Source organism: Saccopteryx bilineata, chromosome 1 (genome assembly GCF_036850765.1).
Source record: "Saccopteryx bilineata isolate mSacBil1 chromosome 1, mSacBil1_pri_phased_curated, whole genome shotgun sequence".
NCBI classification, from domain to species: domain Eukaryota; kingdom Metazoa; phylum Chordata; class Mammalia; order Chiroptera; family Emballonuridae; genus Saccopteryx; species Saccopteryx bilineata.
In genome coordinates this window covers 164,612,220-164,634,247 of record NC_089490.1, presented here as the reverse complement: position 1 = coordinate 164,634,247, position 22,028 = coordinate 164,612,220, and the positions used below count along the sequence as shown (strand labels likewise).

At 40.8% G+C, this 22,028-nt stretch overlaps 1 protein-coding gene across 3 annotated transcripts in view; it reads left to right on the top strand.

Moving 5' to 3' along the window:
• Positions 1 to 21,539, top strand: part of GALNTL6 (polypeptide N-acetylgalactosaminyltransferase like 6) — a 1,198,495-nt gene extending 1,176,956 nt beyond the window's left edge. For 2 of the 3 annotated variants that reach the window (XM_066279164.1, XM_066279174.1), the window contains 2 exons: positions 3,152 to 3,301; positions 21,337 to 21,539. In XM_066279164.1, coding sequence (XP_066135261.1) covers positions 3,152 to 3,301; positions 21,337 to 21,504 — 318 coding nt within the window. In that variant the 3' untranslated portion in view covers positions 21,505 to 21,539. Of the gene's footprint in view, positions 1 to 3,151; positions 3,302 to 15,243; positions 15,305 to 21,336 lie in introns of all 3 variants that reach the window. The other variant, XM_066279184.1, reaches the window with a different exon arrangement.
• The last annotated feature ends 489 nt before the right edge of the window (positions 21,540 to 22,028 follow it).

Sequence of the window (22,028 nt, the reverse complement as noted above, 5' to 3'; positions counted from 1 at the left end):
ATGATGACAGTCCCTTGGGACTCCGGTCTTCTAAGAGTATAGCAGGTCCTCAAATCATGTCGTTTTGTTCCACATGGTTTCGTTATAACATTGATGAGTTGCCATAGGAACTTAACTCTTATTTATATCAATTAGCCAATGGTAAAATTGGTTCTGCAATATGTTGTTTCACTTAAATTCACAGAACCTATTGATGTTGAATGAGAACTGACAGTGTCAAAGCCAAAAGGAGAGACAGAGACATAGAGGCAAAAAGACAGCAACAGAGTGGGAAGCGGGGAAACCAGTAAAAGCCACTGGTTCCTGCATTGTTTAGTCAGCTGTGGAACCAAGGAAATCTGATATGTAAACAAAATAAAGATTTCATCAATGCTAAGAATCATTGAAGTTCAACAAATAATAATATAGTTGATATTGTTGAAATTAGGCTCAAACAGAACAAAGAATTTTCAGGGACCATTCATTTTGAAAGCTTTCTGTTAATATCACGAGTGCAAGTTCTTATTTATTAGTTAGAACCTTTATTGAACAATTATGTGTTATGAGTTGTTCTGGGTACTGGAAACACAAAGACAAAAATGATATGATTCCTGTTATGAAAGATCCTATGTCTAGTGAGAAGGACAGAAACATACATGGACAACATGATGAAACAAGGTAAGAGGTGGCAAGGAGTGGAGGGTGCAAAGAGGGAGGTTGCTGTGCTGAGTGGCCAGCTGAACTTCAGCTTACAGAACTAACAAGCATTCACTGGGTTGGCTGGTGAATGCTGTCCTTCCAGCCAAAGGGACTCTTCATGAACAAAGTCACAGAAGGGGAAATATAGCCTGGTTAGGGAAAGGGGCTGTGAACATTTTATTGTTGCTTGAACATAAACTAAAGGGAAGAGATGCAGCTGGAAATATAATGGCAACGGCCGGAGTGTGGAGAGTGCTTTACATGTTAAAGAGGTTGAACTTTATTCTCTAAAGGTTATACAGAAATACTGCGGGATTTTAGGAGAGGTGATTTGGCCGAATAAGCATTTTAACCAGACTTCTCTGGAAGCCAAGGAAGACAGGAAGGAAGGAATTTAAAAAGGAAGGTGGGGAAAAAAATTAATTTAGAAGGTCGTTTTAGTAGTCCAGACAAGAAATGTTGAGTGCTGTGGAAGTAGAGCTAGAGAGAAAGAGATACTTCCAGAAATGTTTAAAAGACGAAGAGATGGCCAGACTTGGTAATTGATTAGATGAAGATGGTGAGGGAGAAAATAGAATAAAAGATGAAAGACTCCCAGGTTGACAGGTTGAATGATCTGACCACCAAATAAAATAAAATATAAAAGTATAAACAGATAGAAAGAGAAGAAAACAAATTAAATTTAGGATGTGTTGAATTTGAGGTATCTATGGGACATACAGTTGAAAAATTCAACATGGAGTTGGACATAACACAGATGATGAGTTATCAGCACATTGTCAAGAGTTGGACTGAGCATGTTTAAGACCAACCAGAGAAGGAGCGAGGGCAGAGGATACAGGGTGAACCCTGAGCAGCACCTCTGCTGAAGTGCTAGAGGAAGAGGGCCATGGGCAGGATAGAGTTACAGGATAGCAGGGGCTCAGAATTTCAAAAGCCAAAGAAGTAGTGAGTTCTGAGTTGAAGGAAGTGATCAAAATCAGATGCTTAATAGACATTTTTCCTTGAGAAGTCACTCTCCTGCTCAGAATTTGAATGAATCTAAACATATCTCAGTCCACAATCATATTCAAATAAACACAATAAAAAAGAAAAACTCAAGGAAAAGGGAGTGCACAATTCCTCTTTATGAATCAATTTTAAATGACTGATCTGAAATTCCTTGTCCTTCTATTCAAAACATTCTCTTTTATCCTGTCTTCCAGGAAAACCAAAGCCAGTCACTCGCCATTACTCAATCAGCTACCGTCTGTTTGATTTAGATCCTTTCTTTCTGGTTTTCTTCAGATCGCTGACCTCAGTTCTTTCAAGTTTTCTGTAGTTTCCCCACCATTTAACTGTTTTTGGGTAGCCATCCCCAGAATTTGGCCAGATTTCATTTTCTTTCATGGGTAGGACTTAAACACTGAAATATACTGAGGGCCAGGTCAGTAGAGGCGCTAAGTGGATTATCTATGTATAGCTCAGCATTGGACTTGCTTTTATAGCAACAGGGACTCCTTGACAGCTCTTTATTTGGCAATTCACAGTTTGGCTTTACACAGCTGGACCTGCCTTCAAGTCCTCAAGTAAGAATTACATAACCGTAATGAAATTTTAGAATTGGAAGAAATTATAGGGTTCATCTAGTTTGTTTTCCCACATGTAAGGATTTTTCCTACTGCACCCCTCCAATGGTTGTCCAGGTCAAACTCAAGAAAATACCCTTTCCATACAGGAATGTGATGGGTTTTCTAAAATTGAATACACAGTACAATTAATTTAGTGTATTATAAGCAATATTTTAAAATAATAGAATGGGATGGGTAGGATAGAATATATTAGGATAGGATAAAGTCGGATGGCATATGAGAGTCTATTCAATGCAGTAAGGATAAATATCAGTTCCTGAAACTTATTTTAGTTTGGGAGGGGAAGTGTGTGTGTGTGTGTGTGTGTGTGTGTGTGTGAACTGTACTTCTTACTGTGAGGTGCAGTTCAAAACATTGCCCTGCAGAATTACTCTTACCAACTCGAGGAAAATAATTTGCCTCTTCTTTACTTCATCAGGCTTTGCTTTCATTTAAATCAAATTTTTGAGGTTGCTAGCTTCAATCCAGCTCAACGCCTGATCTTTTCAATTGATCTGATCAAACTGTATAGCCTTTTACCCAGCAGCACTTTGTCAAAGTGAAGAATGCAAAGAGCTTCATGAAGGAGTTCCTCCTCCCTCCCGTCTCTATACCATGCTCTGTTATTTTTCTAGTACCTACGTGGAAGCCCCTCATTTGCATTTCCTGGCACCCTGGGCCAAAGGTACAGTTGTCACATCTTTGGCACATTATGATACATGCCTTTTTGACACTTCTATTATGCCAAGACATATTTCTTTCTTATAAGTCACAAAACAGATCTAAATTGCCCCTTACCCCCCCCCCCCAAATCTATCCAGATTAAACTCACTGCAGCTTTTCTGCTATTGTTGCTTTGTTAGCTCTTTACTTTTGGATGGAGAGAAGATATCCGACCTGGTGAGCCACTGCACACCCGGAAATTCTGCTTCGACGCAATCTCGCACAACAGCCCGGTCACGCTCTATGACTGTCATGGCATGAAGGGAAACCAGCTCTGGGGATACCGGAAGGTAAGAGTCAGCTCACTGCGGGCATTCTCAAGCTACCGGGCTAAAGCTTTTCTAACTCAAAGTTTTCTTTTCAAACACACCGTTTGATGAAAAGTGTTACCCAAACATGTGTGTACATATTGGACTCATACACATGGAGACCACCAGCACAGATCAGGGAAAAGATAGAGATTGCAGGAAGCAGCATGCCTTTGGCTTTGATTGCTATGCATACACCCATCACAACCAGTGATGATCGAAAAATGGCTTTGAATGAGAACACTAACACTACAGGGAAGGGATGAGTCATAACCCAGACAATTCTCAAATGGAGGAACCGCAAATCCAGTAAACACATGAACATATATATACTTTTTTAGAACCTCAATTCTCACACAGAAACAGAAAGATTAACACATCTGTTTGTTTATTATATATCTCAGGCTTATTTGCTTGGTAACTGTCTGTATTACAACAAATACATTTATATTCATAAGACATTACATAGGACAAATAATTATACATTCATGTAGATGTAATTATTGCAACCCTTATACAGAAAGTGATTCATTTATAATTTGGTCAAAATCCTGCTCTAGTATATAGCAAAGGAGAACTTATTTGGAGAGTTTAAAAGTTTAAAGAATGATAAAGTTAACATTTAATGATAGGAAAAATAGTTCAAAAACAAAAATGAAATCACATTTTATTGAACTGATAAAATAAAGAGCAATTAAATCTTATTTTATAATATTTTTTATTATAAACACTATACAGTTTTTTTTAATTCTTTGATTTTTAAGGCAGGACTTAGCTCCCAATTAACAAATGCTTCATAAGCTCCCTTTGCCCCTCAAGTTTACACAACTGCCAGAGGCCTTCATGGTCAGCTAGATTGGCTTTCACACTCTGGAAGAACTCAGCCTTCCCCCAGACTATAAGAAAAATGTCATACTCACCATTTTAATCATGAACTTCAGCTATCCTGTGGCTGAGGTAATGTCAGTATACCCTAAAATTACAGAAAGTAACAGGGAAAAATCTGCAGAGAATCAACATGGGGTGATGACTGTTTTGATAACTATTCCCTCATGTAATAAGTTCTCTGGTACCTCAAATTACACTCACAACATTATACCCTCCCTAATATCTGGCAGATTGTGGTTATGTGTCCAAAAAATATGAAATGTCAGTTGTCACATCCTTCTGCAAAACAATTTAAAATCAAAAGAGCTAATAAGAGTAAGGCATCAGAGATAATACGGGGGAATTACTACAAGAGGAGAGCCTCACTGTGTTCCCTATAAAATGTACCATAAATGATTAATCTTGTCCAAACCCTTTTGCTGTTCTATACAATCCAGTCTGTGTGTAGTACAATAAGGAAGTTTTTTGTTTTGATTGTTTTGGTTTTTTATGGGTATAGTCTGACCTTCAAGAAATTACTTTCTGGACACATCAGTAAAATACCTGATTCACCATTTGCCTAGTGTGCTGGTGGTCCCTAATAAACAGCACACTTCTCATTATATAACATAGCACATGAGACAGAACACTCAAGAACGTGCAATGAGGCCCAGAAAATAACAGTTGTTTTCATTAGCAAGCTTACAAAAGCTCACAGATGGATCAGACCAACTAATACATGTGCACACAGAGCTCCTGAGGAGATAAAAAACAGCCGCAGTGATTTCAAGAGGTAACTTACAGCTTTAACACTTTAAACCTTTTCTGACTCCCCAGGGACATGGTAAGGGAACCACTAGATGCAATTGTACCGTGGCTCTTTTCTCAGATCTTCCTGTAGCTGTTTGCCTGCATTACTTAGCCAAAAGGTTACACTCACTGTGTATTTTTTTTATAACAAGCAAGGTATTTATACATAATCAGAAATATGCCAAAGGCTCAAAATGGAAAGCTTCCGAAATATCTCATCTTAGTGGATGACTCAGGCCTAGTCAAATGTACCTGTTTTAGAAAATTCTTCTTGTCTATTTCAAGACCTATTCCTAAGACATTCGGAGAGAAACCACAAAGAAGTCTCTGGGGTTCTACCTTGTGTGTGTAGATTCTCTGCTTGGCCCTGGGGGCTTCCAGACAGTTTAGCAATATTTTGAGTCAGCTTTGGAGCTGCCCCCTTTTTTATTAGCATTTTCATGAATAAACAGGATTCCAAAGACCCTGCTAATGGTCTAAAGGACCTGAGTGGGTGATATCTAAGCTCCTAAGGTCACCATTGCCTCCAACTGTTAAGGAGGCTAGGGCTTTATGCACATCCCTCCAACCTCATAAGCACTGAGGTACTGCCAGGTATAATTCATAGAGGAAGAAACAGATTCTAGCAGATTTGGGGCAGAGCCAACATTTGAGCACAGGGGCATCTGGCTTTAGATTCTCTACTCTTTACCCTGCCACACTCTTAAGAAATCAGATCAGTTATGGGAGAGTTCCCGTGCCCGTTGTATTCAGCACCACAGATAGCAGCCAACCCTATCCCCAGCTACATGGAGATTTCTTGGAGAGAGAAGGTGGCCAGAAGGTGCCTTGCTTGAATGAGTGAAGGGTGTTGTCGGGCACTACTCTCTGACCTATCAGCAGCCATCAGCTCTCAGCTGCTGTTGTTTATTCAGGAAGAAGATTTTTTTCTAGCGTTACTGAGATATAATTGACATAAAAGATTGTATGTGTGTAAGGTGTATGACCTAATAATTTGAAATGTGTATATCTTGCCAAATGATCACCACAATAAGTTTAGTTTACATACCCATCACCTGACATAGTTACAAATTTGTTTTTCTTGTGATGAGAACTGAAAGATCTACTCTCTTTAGCAACATTAAAGTAGCAATACAGAACTAATAACTACAATCGTCATGCTGTATGTTACATCCCCAGAACTTACTCATCTTATAACTGGGGTTTGTGCGGTTGGACCACCTTTACCCATTCCCCTTCCAGATTTCAGTTCTTTTTAGATGTGGATCGTTGCTGCCACACCCCCCTATGCTATGGTCTGGCAACTAGGTTCAGTTGCACAATTGTGTCCCACAATAGCAGGTTCCCAGGATGAGGAACCCCATTCTTGGTTTTCATTTACCACCAGGGGGACCCCTGTGACAAGAACAAAGATTTGTTGAAGTGACCTCAGCAAAAATATTTCAATCATCAACCAATAGCCAAAACAAGAAACTGTCTTTCCTCTTCTTCAACCCCTACATCTAATTGGTCACTAAGACTTGTCAATCCCCTCCCCTGACCAATATTCTAGAAAATCCATCCTATCTTTGCCATTTCTACAGCCCCTGCCCTAGTTGCAGTTCTTTACATCTTACCCCTGGATTATTGCTAGAGGGTCACCCTGTCGCCTGTCCTTTCCCCTCTGACCCTTCTTCTCTCCTGAAATCAGAGGGCGTTTCTCAAACATCTAGTCATTGCAGTCTTGTAATTTACAACTTCACCTGGTTTACCATTGAATAGAAAATAAAGTGCTTTCACCTCCCAGGTCTTAGCCTGACCCTTTACAATCTGATAAATGTAATGGTTTCTTGTCAGGCCTAACACATCCTGATTCACCCTAAAGCTGTAGTGTGGTTTTGAATATGTTATTTTGCATCTGATTTTCAACTTCCTCATCAACATAATGGGAAGATAATTGAGATAAACCATGTAAAATTTCTAACACAGTTTTGGACATGATTAAATTTACATCTGTGTTTTTGACAAATGCACCTTTTCCACTGAAAATAAGGGTGAGGTATAAATAGCCTAACATACTGTATCACTACAGCAATCTAGCTTAAGTAATGTTTACTCTGGTTACACCCCCTGCAAATTCAGAGCTATCACCCACGACCTTTCCTTTATAGGTAAACATGTGTATTGGGTTTCCCTGGATTCTTACCCTGAAATGAGAATTTGAGTACAAGTGGCTATTTTGTAGATGGCCCCCAAAAACCTTGGTAAGAAGTGGGGAAGCAAAATGGGGAAAGTGTGGGAATCAGTAAAGAGTACAGTAGCAAGGAACTATCACTGTGGACAACGAGAGCTCGAGCCTACTTAAGATTTCTGGGAATGGTATAGAACAGTCATCGGAGAGCAAGGGAGTTGGGTATTTATACAGCATTCCTTTTGGTCTTTGGTTAGGATTGCTCCTGGGGTCAGGGTAGTTTATTCTCTGATATCTCTGGGCTACTGCTCTGATAGACAAAACTATTCTTAAAACCAGAGAAAACCCTTAGGGAGACAGATACAGTGGCCAACTACTGGAAGTTGGGCCAGCACTCACTGAAATGGTGAGGCCTGAAGAACCATGGGCCAGGTACAGATACGACATGGGAATCTGGTTGCTCCAAATTCTTGTCAACACTTGGCATTGCCAATTTCTTTTTCAGAACCTCTTTTTATTCTGTGGTTGTAGAGTGATATCACATGTTCATCAGCTGTTTTGGTTATCGTCTTTGTGAAGGACGTGCACATTTTGATCATTTTAACTTTGGCTGTCTGGCTTATTATTACAGATTTTGAGGAGGATAGATACATATATCCATACATATATACAAGTTCTTTGTTGTATGTATATTGCAGATATCTTATTCTGATCGGCATCTGCCCTTTTCTTTCATATGGTATGTCTCGATGAAGAGCTATTCTTCATGATCAGTATTTTTTGTGTCCTGTTTAGAAAATCTTTTCCCACACCAAAATCATGAAGACAGTCTTCTAAGTTGTCTTTCTAAGTTTTACTGTTTAATCTTCTACATTTGGGTATATAATTCCATGAAATATTTTTATGTGTATAATGTAAGAGGGAATTGATTCTTTTTTCATATTTATATCTAATTGACCAGTCATCATTTGTTAAAAAGACCATTTTTTCCCCACTACACGGAAGTGGCACCTTTGTCATAAGTCAAGGGGCTTTATATACATGGGCTGTTTATGAATCCTCAAGTTTTTACCATCACACTAAATAGTGTTAGCCATATAAAAAATAAATTAATAATAGTACACTAACTTAATGTAATGAGAGGTATATCAAAAAGCCCACAACAGCCATCACTCTTAGTGGTGAAATGTTAAAACTTTCCTCCAGAGTCTGAGAATAAACTAAGATATCTTCTGGCCCTAGCTGGTTGGCTCAGTGGTAGAGCATCAGCATGGTGCATGGATGTCCTGGGTTTGATTCCCGGCCAGGGCACACAGGAGAAGCGCCCATCTGCTTCTCCACCCCTCCCCCTCTCACTTCTTTCTCTCTCCCCTCTCTCTTTCTCTCTCTCTCTCTCTTCCTCTCTCTCTCTCTCTCTCTCTCTCTCTCCCCCTCTTCCCCTCCTGCAACCATGGCTCAGTTGGAGTGCATTAACCCCAGACACTGAGGATGACTCCATGGTCTCCATCTCAGGCACTAAGAAGAACTTGGTTGCTGAGCAAGAGAGCAATGCCCCAGATAGGCAGAGCATCATCCCCTAGTGGGTGTGCCAGGTGGATCCCGGTTGGGGCGCATATGGAAGTCTGTCTCTGCCTCCCATCCCCTCACTAAATAAAAAAATATATATGATATCTTCTATCATCACTTTTGTTTATCATTGTATAGGATAGCCCACCTAGAGCCATCAGGCAAGATAAAAAAGTTAAAATGTATAAGAGTTGGAAAGGAAGAAAATAAAATACTATTCATGGGTAAATAAGTATATAAAAATCCAAAAGATCATGCATTTAAACTATTTAAATTAATAAGTTTCTTTAGCATAGTCCTGCATACAAGATAAATAAAAGAAAATCAATTATCTACGTACTAGCAATGAAAAAAAATGAAATTCAAAAATGACTCCATTTGCTCACCATGAAAAACATCAAATAACTAGGAATAAACCTCACAAACATATGTGCAAGACCTTTACACCAAAAACTGTAAAATGTCAGTGAAATTTTTTAAAATTCAGAGCAATCTATCAAGGATAGTAAGATATCATTGTGAAGGTATCAATCAGTTCTCACATGGGGGCATTGCTTTTTTTTTTTAATTTTTAATTTCTTTTTTTTTAGTTTTTTTTTATTTTATTTATTCATTTTTAGAGAGGAGGGAGAGAGGGAGAGAGAGAAACAGAGAGAGAGAAGGGAGGAGGAGCTGGAAGCATCAACTCCCATATGTGCCTTGACCATGCAAGCCCAGGGTTTTGAACTGGTGACCTCAGCATTTCCAGGTCGACACTTTATCCACTGCGCCACCACAGGTTGGGGCATTGCTTTTAATGCAGGACCAATAAAACCCCAGCAGGTTTATTTGTAGAAATTGATCAACTGATTCTGAAATTTATATGGAAACAAAAGGGCCAAGATTAGCCAAGAAAATGTTCAGGAAGAAAAAGAACAAATATCAAACACTATAAAGTCACTAGGTACTATGATATGTGAAAGTACATTTCTTAAGGCAATGTGCCATCAGCAAAAGACCTGTGCTTGAGACTTGTGTGTTGGCATTTTTGCAAAGCTCCAAAAAATGTGCTAATGGGCAGTCAGATGGAGAATCATTTTTCTAGCTCTAATTTTTATTTATTTATTTTTATTTTTTATTTAAAAATTTTTTTTTTTTAGAGACATAGAGAAAATCAGAGAGAGGGATAGATAGGGACAGACAGACAGGAATATAGAGAGATGAGAAGCATCAATCATCAGTTTTTCATGGTGACACCTTAGCTGTTCATTGATTGCTTTCTCATATGTGCCTTGACCGCGGGCCTTCAGCAGACCGAGTAACCCCTTGCTCTAGCCAGCAACCTTGGGTCCAAGCTGCTGAGCTTTGCTCAAACCAGATGAGCCCACACTCAAGCTGGTGACCTTGGGGTCTTGAACCTGGGTCCTCCACATCCCAGTCCGACGCTCTATCCACTGCGCCACCACCTGGTCAGGCTAGCTCTAATTTTTACCTACTTTGTTTACCCTGCTCCTGCTTTAGTTGGAGTTGGCCCTTCCACTTGTATTCCTATACCATTTTGTTCCCTTCTGTGTACCTGCAAATTTTTATTATGCCTAGTCAGTCTCCCCTTATAGATGTTAAATACATAAGGGCAGAAACTATTTCTTAGATTTCTATATGGCCTGCCTAATAGCTAATATGCTGAAGTTCCTAAAGAAACATTCTTTCAATGGCTTAATGAACCACTGGATTCAATTATTGAAATAATACCCGCCTCCATGACCCCAAGCTGTGCTAGATAAAATTTAACACATCTCTTTGTCTCAGAACCACATACACAGCCTCCCCAAAGACCTGAAGTGAAAAAATTAAATTATTTTTCTAGTATATGTGCTGCCGAAGTAAGCACAATTTAGTTTTCTTAGTTGATCTCTAGGGTGTTCTTATAGTTTAACTTCCATAAAAAAGGACTTTAAAATAACATCAAACAAGAAATACAGATAAGAAGGTAATTTTCAGGCTAGGATGATAACAGTGCAACAATCACATTGGCTTAAAAAGTGAGTGGGTGGAATTTTTGGCATGTGCCCGCAGTTGACTATTTATTGTAGTTTATAGGCCAGGGCTTTGGCCTCTCTGCTCATAAAATCCTGCTGGTCCATCAAGATACCAGATGGAGGGCCACAAGGTTGTTATTTTTAAATCATTCTGGTTAGCTATTGATTCAGGACCAAAAAATAAGTTTAATTAAAAGGCATGTGGCCCTGGCCGGTTTGCTCAGTGGATAGAATATCAGTCCAGCATGCAGATGGCCTGGGTTCGATTTTCAGTCAGGGCACGCAGGACAAGTAACCGTTTGCTTCTCTCTCCCTCCCACTCCCCCTTCTCACTCTCTTCCCCTCCTGCAGCCAGTAGCTCAGTTGGTTCAAGCCAGCCCTGGGCACTAAGGATGGCTTGGTTGATTGTAGCATCAGCCCCAGCCAGAGGTTGCTAGATGAATTCCGATCAGGGAGCATGTGGAAGTCTGTCTTTCTATCTCCCCTCCTCTCACTTAAAAAAATAAAAAGTAGGCTCTGGCCAGTTGGCTCAGTGATAGAACATTGGCCTGGCGTGTGGATGTCCTGGGTTCGATTCCCAGTCAGGGCACACAGGAGAAGCGACCACCTGCTTTTCCACCCTTCCCCCTCTCCCTTCTCTCTATCTCTCTCTCTCTTCCCCTCCTGCAGCCAAGGCTCCATTGGAGCAAGTTGGCCTGAGCGCTGAGGATGGCTCCATGGCCTCTGCCTCAGACACTAGAATGGCTCCAGTTGCAACAGAGCAACAGCCCCAGATGGGCAGAGCATCACCTCCTAGTAGGTTTGCTGGGTGGATCCCGGTTAGGCACATACAGGAATCTGTCTCTCTGCCTCTCTGCTTCTCACTTAAAAAAAATACAAAATAAAATAAAATAAGTAAAAATTTAAAAAGATATGTAATTCAACCTTGATTCTGATATATGAAGCCCTACTACAAAATCCTGGACTTGTGGCTAGACTAAGGCAGTCACATTTCCCCAGGTTAGCCCACTCATTCCTGGACAGTCCCAACTATTAGAAAGCTCTTCCAAAGCCTTGGGTACTACACAGATTAAATTTAACCCATCTTGCTCAAGCCAGATTCCAAATATTTAAACAATGCTTGCTTGAGCTTTACTCTTTCTTTCTGTTTAAGTGGCCCAATTTCTTGCCACTGCTCTTCATATAACTTAACTTGGGTCTACCTCAATCAACCTCCCAGATGCTCACTGCTAACGTACTCCCAATAGTCCTAGAGAGTGATGATACCCAGAATAGTACTCATTATTCTAGGTGATTTTTAACCAAAAATAGTAGAATGAGTTTCTGACACCCTTTGTTATGAGCAATATATTTCTGTTAATTTAGCTTGAGTCAGTTGGTTTTCTGCCTTAACTTTACATACTTGGTTTCCTACTGAGCTTTTAGTATAAAAATAACCCAGTCTTTTTTCTTGTTTTGCTACACAGACACATCTCTGCTATATTACACCAGTATAGTTCATCTTTTATACTTGTGTAGTTATCCATTTGTTTATATTAAATTCTGTCTCACAAGAATAACCCCCACCTGAGTTTTGATTCTTTGATCCAACTTATGAGCATTTGAACTAATTTAGTTTCCATCACAGTGTGCACTCATGTCCTCATCTGAGTTGTTCATCCCAACACATAAGGCCAAGAACTGACACCTCTAGCATTAGTAGAGGTGACACTGATCCATGAATGAGCATCATTTAGATGAAGTTACTCAACCAGATACAAATTCACCTAATGACAGTATTTTATAGCCCACATTCCTGCAGCTTACCCCAATAGGAAAGTAAAGATGGACTTTTCAAACATCTTACAGAAAACCATATGCACACTGTCTACATCATACCCGTATTTGCAATAGGAGACTTCAGTCATTGTACCCTAAGAAATTACAATTCCAATTCAAATTGGTGATTCAACCACCTTGTCCAAGAAGAGGAGGAATAACTCCCAAGAAGGAAATATATTCACCCTGGCATTGAAGATACCTTTTCAATAAATAGTATTAGCTTCTCATTCTGTTTTCATCTGTATGTCTAATCTAGCTGAAGTCACTTTGTTGTCACAACCTTTGAACTTATATCATCTCTGGGTAACTGAGCAATATTCCTACTGGTTCCCGCTTTACCTAAATGATTACCTACCATTCCCTGGTCACTCAGAAGAAGAAAAGGCTTCATCACAGACTGTCTCAGCCTCTAACATAAGGATAAAGTCTTCCTGAATTGAATACCTGCCAACATCTAGACTGATAAATAAAAGAATCTTAGTAATTAGAACTCTAAAAAAATTAAATTAGTTTGCTAATTGGAACAATTGCTCCCTCCTGAGCAAGTATGGGGCTGGAGGAGGATGTCTAGTTGGCTCAGCCAAGAAGAGAAATGAAGTAACTCAAGGTCAAGAACACAGGCTCCGCCCTGGCCGGTGGCTCAGCGGTAGAGCATCGGCCTAGCGTGCGGAGGACCCGGGTTCGATTCCCGGCCAGGTGACACAGGAGAAGCGCCCATTTGCTTCTCCACCCCTCCGCCGCGCTTTCCTCTCTGTCTCTCTCTTCCCCTCCCGCAGCCAAGGCTCCATTGGAGCAAAGATGGCCCGGGCGCTGGGGATGGCTCTGTGGCCTCTGCCCCAGGCGCTAGAGTGGCTCTGGTCGCAACATGGCGACGCCCAGGATGGGCAGAGCATCGTCCCCTGGTGGGCAGAGCGTCGCCCCTGGTGGGCGTGCCGGGTGGATCCCGGTCGGGCGCATGCGGGAGTCTGTCTGACTGTCTCTCCCTGTTTCCAGCTTCAGAAAAATGAAAAAAAAAAAAAAAAAGAACACAGGCTCTGATCCTAAGGAAAGTGAGACTTGAGTTCTGGCTCTATTGTGGGTACTAACTCTGGAATCTTGGGAAACTTTCTTACTCTGTGCTTCTGTCTTCTCATTTAAAAATGATAATAATAATAGTTTCTACTTTAGAAATTATTATAACAATTAAATAAAATTTAAATGCACCTAGGACATGGTGCTTAATAAGAGTTCAATTAATGTTAGCTATTGCTATTCCACGTACTCAACAAAATATCTTCTGATTTGATTTCAGGTTGCCAAGTTTACATACAGAAAAAAAATGGGCTAATGAGTCATATTTCTATATTGTACATGTCTGTACTATTTTAGCTATAGATAAATATCAGGATGTAAATTCCATGAGACTAGGGGTTTTTCTCTGCTTTCTTTCATACAGAACCTAAAACACTGTTTGGCACATAGTAGGCATTTAATTAGTGTTTGTTGAATGAATACAAAAATGAACCTAGTCCCCATTTGCCCACATTCAATATCTCTTCAGATTGCTTAGGTGCTTTAGGTAGATAAAATGAGAAAATCTAGGGAGAACACTTAGCACTGGCAGACACAGACACATAGTTGCTACATAGCAGCTATGATGATGTTCACATGACTCCTGTAAAGTTTCCTAAGGGGAGATAAAAAGCTATAGACAGATGAAAACAAGCTATAGAACAAATGGGTGTTCTCTACTCTGAGAACTTTCAGTCTAGTGGGGAACCAGACCAAAATAATTAAATAAATTAAGTGCCCAGGACAATAGGAGCACACAAAACACTAGGCTCTGCCCAGGTCAGAGAAGTCAGCAAGGCTTCTCCAACAAGCAAACTCTTCAGTGGAGACCTAGAAGATGAGTAGGAATTGGATAAAGGGAGAAAAGAACAGAGAAAAAGATCCCCAATACAAGGATCAGCTTGTACAAAGGCCCTGAGGTAGACAAGATTTGGGTTTTATTGGAAGAACAGAGAGAAGCCAGTTGAAAGTTATGAGTTTGAGGGAGAATTGGAACTGTAAAGCCAGACATCTGGCCAGGGGCAGCACCATATAAGACCTTATAGGCCATGCTATGAATTTAGCTAAGGAACCAGGAAATCTTTGAATGGCCTAAAAGGCAGATATATAACAGAATAGATTTTTTTTTTTAATGATTCTGGCTTCTCTGAGGAGAATTGAGGATACACTCATGCCCACCACTTGCTTGTAGCCCAGAAAAGTCAGTGAGAGAAGAGGAGGCTCTGGGGGTCTGCCGCGGATGGCACTGCCTCAGCGCAAACACCACGGGCTCTGTCAGGGCATTGGGACGCATTATTTCTGACGGGCCAAATTAGCCACTGATGCCAGACCAATTTTTTCCTCCAGGAAGGAATTCTACCTGTCAGAGAAAAAAAAGGATAAAGATAGACAAAAAGACTGGTTTGTCTTTGTTATGCCTATCAAGGGGTTGTTTGCATTCCTCCAGATGCCAACAGTAAAAATAGGCAGACAAAACCTACCTAATTAGTCTTTCTTCCAGAACTTACAGGATAGTCATTTATCAACCTTGTCCTTTTCCACAACACGAGGGTGTGGGAGGGCAGATATTTTTATCTCTTATCTCAACCCACTTTCCTCGTGTTCACCCTGTCATTTTGCAGATAGAGAAGCTAAATCCCTGACAATCTAAGCGGCCATCAGAGATTATTGTCAGAGATAAAGGTAGGATTAAAAACTAGTCTCATAATTCCAAACTGTTGTTATCCCATGTTTATATTAGACACAACAGGCATTGGACCTGGAGAGTCCTCTCTCACAGAAGCATTCTCTTTCTGGGCATGGCACACAGAAATGAACAGTCAATAGGAGGAGTAATTGCCACCTTATTTAAATTTACATAGAGGAGCTATTCCGAGGTCCAGTCTATATCCAGCTGCTTACTGGGCATCTAAACCTGGATGTTCCAGAAATGCCTCCAACTCATTACACCTCAAACAGAAATCGTGATTATCCTCACCCCCAATCCTGTTCCTTTTTCATTTCTTACCCCAACAGTGCTTTTCCTTCAGTCATCCACTTCATCCCTCTGCCTGATCCCACACATCACATTAATCAGACAGCCCTATGTATTATGGCTCAGATATCATTCCCTGGGTCACCTCCAACTCATTCTGCATTGCTCTTGCTTTTGCCTAAGCTTAAATCCAGATGATCGCAGTAACTGCCGACGATTCTCTTGGCTGCAGTCCAGTGCCTTCCTTCCCCCCTCCATTCTCCTCTCTGTCATGAGCACGATCCACCCAAAAATAGATCCTGTGGCTGTACTGTTTTAAATACTCCAATGACCACCCCTCAACACCTTCATGAAAACCAAGCCTTAGCATTCTTCCCCTGTCTCTTCATGACATCATTGACTGGAACTCCCCACTTTGCTCCTTGTGCTCCATCTATAGCAAATGACCTGCTGATCCCCAGCACATGTTCGAGCCCCCCATTACCTCTGACATCATCTCCTCCCACTCCTCTTCACTTGGGCCTCCTCGCTGTTCCCCTAACCCACCATGGTGCATTCTTGTTTAGGGCCTTTGCACTGGCTGCTCCTTCTATCTGAAACCCTCTTCCCCCGGATATTTACATGGCTGATTCCTTCACCTTCTTCAAGACTACCCAAATGTTACCTTCTCCATGAGGTCTACCCTTGCCACCTTATTTAAATTTACACTGGTTATCTGTTCTACCTATTACTCTCATCACTTATTGTCAGTGCCCTACTGCCCCACCCAACCCCTCCCTCTAACACATAAATTCTGGAAGGCAGGGAATTTTGTGTGTGTGACTTATTAAGTTCATTGATATATTCTAACCACCTAATACAGTGCCTGATAAATAGTAGATGCCAAATAAATTTTATTAAATAAACTAAATTCATAGATGTACGTGTTAATCCACATATCTCTTAACACATATTCTTCTCTATGTCTGAAATACCCTAATTCTGTCTGTTTCCCTTCATCTACAATCTTATTGATTTTTTTTTTTACTTCAAGAAGTTGGTTTCTCCAACTTCTTAGGTCGGGTGAAAGCATCTTATCTTATCTTTATATGCCTAACTCCTAAAACATACCAGAAAATAAAAGGCACTTAATAAGTTATTGTTGAACTTCACTGACCTGAATAATGTTGTATTTCAAGAAAAGGGCCTACATGCATAGATTATATGTATACAAACTGACCCAACTACTCGGAAGAGCTCATTCTCGAGCCACCAAGACGTCTGTTTTTAAGTCCTTTCACTTAACCCTGAAGGTACTGGCCTGTCAAGTTGGATAACTGGTTTGAGGCAGGTGCTAATTTTTGAAAATTCTATTTTGCCCAGAATTTCAGAAAATGTACTTTGGTCTTGAATAGCTAGTCTCAGACCAGATGGTTAGTGCATTCTGATTTCTCGAATTGGGGAATGCTCCCTTCCTAAAAATAAATTGAGAAGGGGGAGCGGAATCACTATGACTTAGTTATTTACTATATGTTGGACATTGTGCCAGCAATTTTGCATGTATTAACTCGCCATCACAACAAACTTGTGAAGCACATATTATGTCTATATTTTATGGATGAGAAAGCTCAGTTTCAAAGAATTAAATAACTGTTTAAAGTCACCTGACAAATCTGGGAAATGACTGGAATTTGACCCAGATTCCCCATGGAATAAAATCCCAGCCCTTCACCCAGCATTAAGTTGCCTCCTCTCCCACAGTGTGGAAGTTTTAGTCTCAGAACCATCTTCCTATACATTATGAACTCACCCACCTGTTTTATTGTCCTTGTGGTGTTTGATTCTTTTATTACTCTGAACACAGCATGGACTATTTCCTACAACATACTCATTCTTTCAAAGATCAGACCCTTCAAAGTGTGGAATCTAATAAAATTTAATGCTGGCCCGCAAATGCCACAAAGTGTAATGCAGAAGCCAATCAAATTGCAGGCCCGCTTGGCAGAGGTGCCCCTTGCAAATGAGCTACCTGAAAAATCCCGCCCATGCCTTACACAACGTGGACTAATTGGCCCATTATGGACACTTCGCCTGACCTGATTTGATCGTGAAGGGCGGGTCTGTAAACCTGGATATGAACTTTCTCATTTCCTACTCAAGGATTTCTAATTTCTTAGGCAAAAACAAAAACAAATCAAAACAAGCCAGGGAAGGTGGGAGAACAGGAGAGGTATTTTCATTCATTTCATTATACCTTCCCTCAGGACTGAACAAAGAACAGTCCAGTTACAAGAGCCCTGTAAGGAGGATTGCTCTGAATAACAGACTTGCCAAAGCACTCAGAAGTCTAGTGCAAAGAAAAGCTGTATTCAATTCTGTTACAGCCATGACCAAGGAGACGAAGCGTGCAGGAGTAAAGCGATGTCATAGAACAAGAGACTGTATTCACCAACGATTACTCAACCCACTGACTTAACTCCAGTCGAGCAAAGCAGCGGTAAAGACATTAACTAACTGAAAAGCTTAGCTAGGTATAAACACAAAGATAACAATTATGTAGCCCCCAAGGTCAAAAGTGGAAAATACATGCTCTGGGGAAGGCTGAAAATGCTTCCAGAAGCTTCTAGGCTACTCCAAGGACAAGGGTGAGCAGAACTTAGTCTATAAACAGAAGAAAACAATCAATCTGTTGGTCCACTGCATATGTTGGGAGTCTATAGTCTGATGTCCCATCATTTGTCTCTGTCATGAGTGACCTTTGGAATAAAATATGTATTCAACTTTATGGCTGAGAGAGGGCTTAGAGATTTATCTTATCCACCCCCTCATTTTACTGATGAAGCTTCTCAGACATAGATAGATTTAGGGAATTCAGCTTTTCAACTTTTAGGATGACATGAAGTCCAATAACAGAGAACACATTGTGGATTTTGCAGGGTAGTGCTAAATTTGCATATCCTGCCTGGTAGGCCCTAGGAATATACCTGTATTTGTCAGAGCATGTGTTCTCATTTGAGATTTGGAAAAAGATGATCACTCTAAGGCTTGGAAAATAAGGTTAGAAAAAAATAAAATGTTCAGCCCTGGCCAGTTGGCTCAGTGGTAGAGCGTTGGCCTGGCATGTGGAAGTCCCAGATTAGATTCCCAGCCAGGGCATACAGGAGAAGCACCCATCTGCTTCTCCACTCTTCTCTCTCTCCCTTCTCTCTCTCTCTCTCTCTTTCCCTCTCACAGCCAAGTTTCCATTAGAGCAAAGTGACCTGGGTGCTGAATATGGCTCCATGGCCTCTGCCTCAGACGCTAGAATGGCTCTGGTTGCAACAAAGCATCACCCCAGATGGGCAGAGCATCGCCCCCTAGTAGGCATGCCGGGTGGATCCCGGTTGGGCGCATGCGGGAGTCTCTCTCTGCCTTCCTGCTTCTCACTTCAGAAAAATACAAAAAAAAATGTTCAGAAAGTCTGGTTTGGCTTTCACATCACGCTGGGGTACACACACTGGCAAAGGGAAGAGAACAGAAACACATTCTACTCCTTTTCTTGTTTGTTTTATTTTTTTAAGCTTTCTTGGAAATGTGCTTTGAGGGATAAAGTGCAAACATATGTAGGTCCCCACTTGAGCCAGTGATGAAAGTAAAAAATAGGAAGAAATACAGATAGTTAAAGGAGAAAAGAAGTACTTGTACCTAGAACAGGGTGAATTAGAATTTAGCATGCCCATAGAAATCATTTTCATAAATTTTAACAATGGAGAAGGCTCTGTGAAAAACGATCTCAGTACATTAGGCCCATGCAGCTAATCTGGTAGGAGACGGAGCATCAGATGCTGAGAAAGATGAGAGCAAGGGGGTGAAAGAGACTGCTGCCCAAGAAGCCTCGGTACAACCAGAATGGGCCCCAAGAAAGAGGGATGTGGGGTGAGCGGCAGGGCACTCGCCTTCCTCCTGGAATCCTCCTCCCCCCAGAGTAGGAGAGAGTTCTTCAGAGTTTCTGCCGAGTCAGACAGCAGTGAGTGAAGCAGGAGGTGGAGATAATGGGAAGGAGGCCTCCGGAGCCCTCTTTGTGTAAGGGAAGTAAAATAGACAATGAACTCAGGAAATGTGAAGGACAGAAGTGGGAGCCTTTGTATCAGGCAGATATCTTTGTTTACCATGAAAATAGAAACATGAAAATGATAATTACAGGCAGCTGCCTTTCTCCTTTCTCATTCTCCCTCCCTTCACAGGGCACCTCACTATGCAAACATCCGGGCCCTAAAAGGACGTTAAATATTAGTGGAGTCTTGACATCTAGGAGCAATCCAGAAATGTTTGCACAGGGTGTCCAAGAAACTCAAACTCTACAAGCATTGTAAGTCCCCAGTTTAAAAAAAAAATTATCAGAACCACTAAACATTTCCTATGGTAAATATTAGCACATTATTGGACCCTAAAATTGAAGCAGTGACTTGGTGAAGTTTTTACATGTTATTGGCACTTTTTTTTAGCATAGACATTGGAAGAGACGTGAGTTTTATTACTACTGATAGTTAAGAAAGGACCTTTTTCTCAGCAGTAACTTCCTTCTTCCAACTCGCACAATAAAAATGGGTGTGAGGTAATAAAGCCTATTCAGATATTGAGCTTGCTTGCCACTGACACTTTGTGCTTTCTCTTTCATTCACAGAACTGTTATCTTTGTCATGTACTTAGTGACTTTTCTTTCTTTTTTTTTTAAGTGAACACTGCCTCCTCTATGTTACAGAAAGCAATAAGAATTGCACCACAGGAATGGCATAAAAAGGGGTTGAGAAAAGACTGAAGTTCAAGTGCTAACAAATTTGAGTTTGTACATTGAGATATTGCCTGTGCGTCACTTATCTCCTTCCCCATATTCATCTTCCAATTAGGGCAACTGAGCACCTGGCTCATTTGGTTCCTGTCTCTTTTGTATCTGCCCACCCTGTTAGAGACTCAGTACAAGAGTAGGAAAAATCATGACTCTTCTGGTCGTGTGTGGGTGTGTGTGTTGTTGCTGTTTATAGGAAATAAATTATCATTTTTGTATACACGCCTCTCCCCAAATAACTAGATTATTAACTACCTGACAATCAATGTTACATGCGTACTATCTTCAAAACCCAAGCAAAGAGCAAAATGTCAACCACAAAGTAGAAAATGATGGATTGCTTTATAAAAAAAAAAAATATATATATATATATATAATTTTTTTTTTTTTTTTACAGAGACAGAGAGTCAGAGAGAGGGCTAGATAGGGACAGACAGACAGGAACAGAGAGAGATGAGAAGCATCAATCATCAGTTTTTCGTTGGGACACCTCAGTTGTTCATTGATTGCTTTCTCATATGTGCCTTGACTATGGGCTACAGCAGACCAAGTAACCCCTTGCTCAAGCCAGTGACCTTGGGTTCAAGCTGGTGAGCTTTGCTCAAACCAGATGAGCCCACACTCAAGCTGGTGACCTCGGGGTCTCGAACTTGGGTCCTCCGCACACCACCTGGTCAGGCTATAAAAATATTTTTGAATGAATGCTTTGTTTCTGACTGAACCTGCTTGGAGGCCCTACCTAGTGCCAGTGGATCCCAGGAAATTGTGTTCCATGTGACAACTACACCTGCTATTGTTTAATTTGGGACATAGTCTATTTTTCACACTGTGGGTATAAACTGAAATATAAACAGAAATATTTTGCTTCCTCTGTATATTTTGGGTTCTGACCATTCACCATATATTATGTCAGTCATTTCTTTCTGATCCCTCCAGGACAGAACATTATTTCATCCCGTGAGCAACAGCTGCGTGGATTGCAACCCTGCAGAGAAGAAGATTTTCATGGCCAGATGTGACCCTCTCTCTGAGACCCAGCAGTGGATTTTTGAACATATTAATATGACTGTTTTAGAAAAATTTAACCACCGTGCCAGCTCCTAGAAAGAAAGAAAGAAAGAAAAGAAAAGAAAGAAAGAAAGAAAGAAAGAAAGAAAGAAAGAAAGAAAGAAAGAAAGAAAGAAAGAAAGAAAGAAATGACCTACAGATTCTAAAAACTAAATTTTCGCCAGCATCTGGGTCGAAGGAGTCAGGAATAACATTTCCTAGATCTAGGAAGCCTGGTTTAAAGATCTGTAAATGCCACGTCGAAGTAGGTTGTCCTGGAGAACTTCCTGCATCTAAAGAACTTGGCAGAGAGCCTCACCAGCTGCTTCTGAGAACTTGAGACTAGCAGTTAGTTCCCTTGCTGGCCAAGGGCGAAGATTATTTAGGGACTTTTCGAAACAACTGCTAAGTTAATGAATCCTAACATTTCTCAGGTCAAATCCTGCAGTAGTGAGTAGCTATGAATGGATCCTATGGTTCGGGTGGGAGGGGGGTGGACAAGTGCATGACTGCTCTGACAACCTGGAGATGCCGCAGGTGTAGAACTAGCCACGCTGAAGGGGTGAGCTGTATTTTCTGGT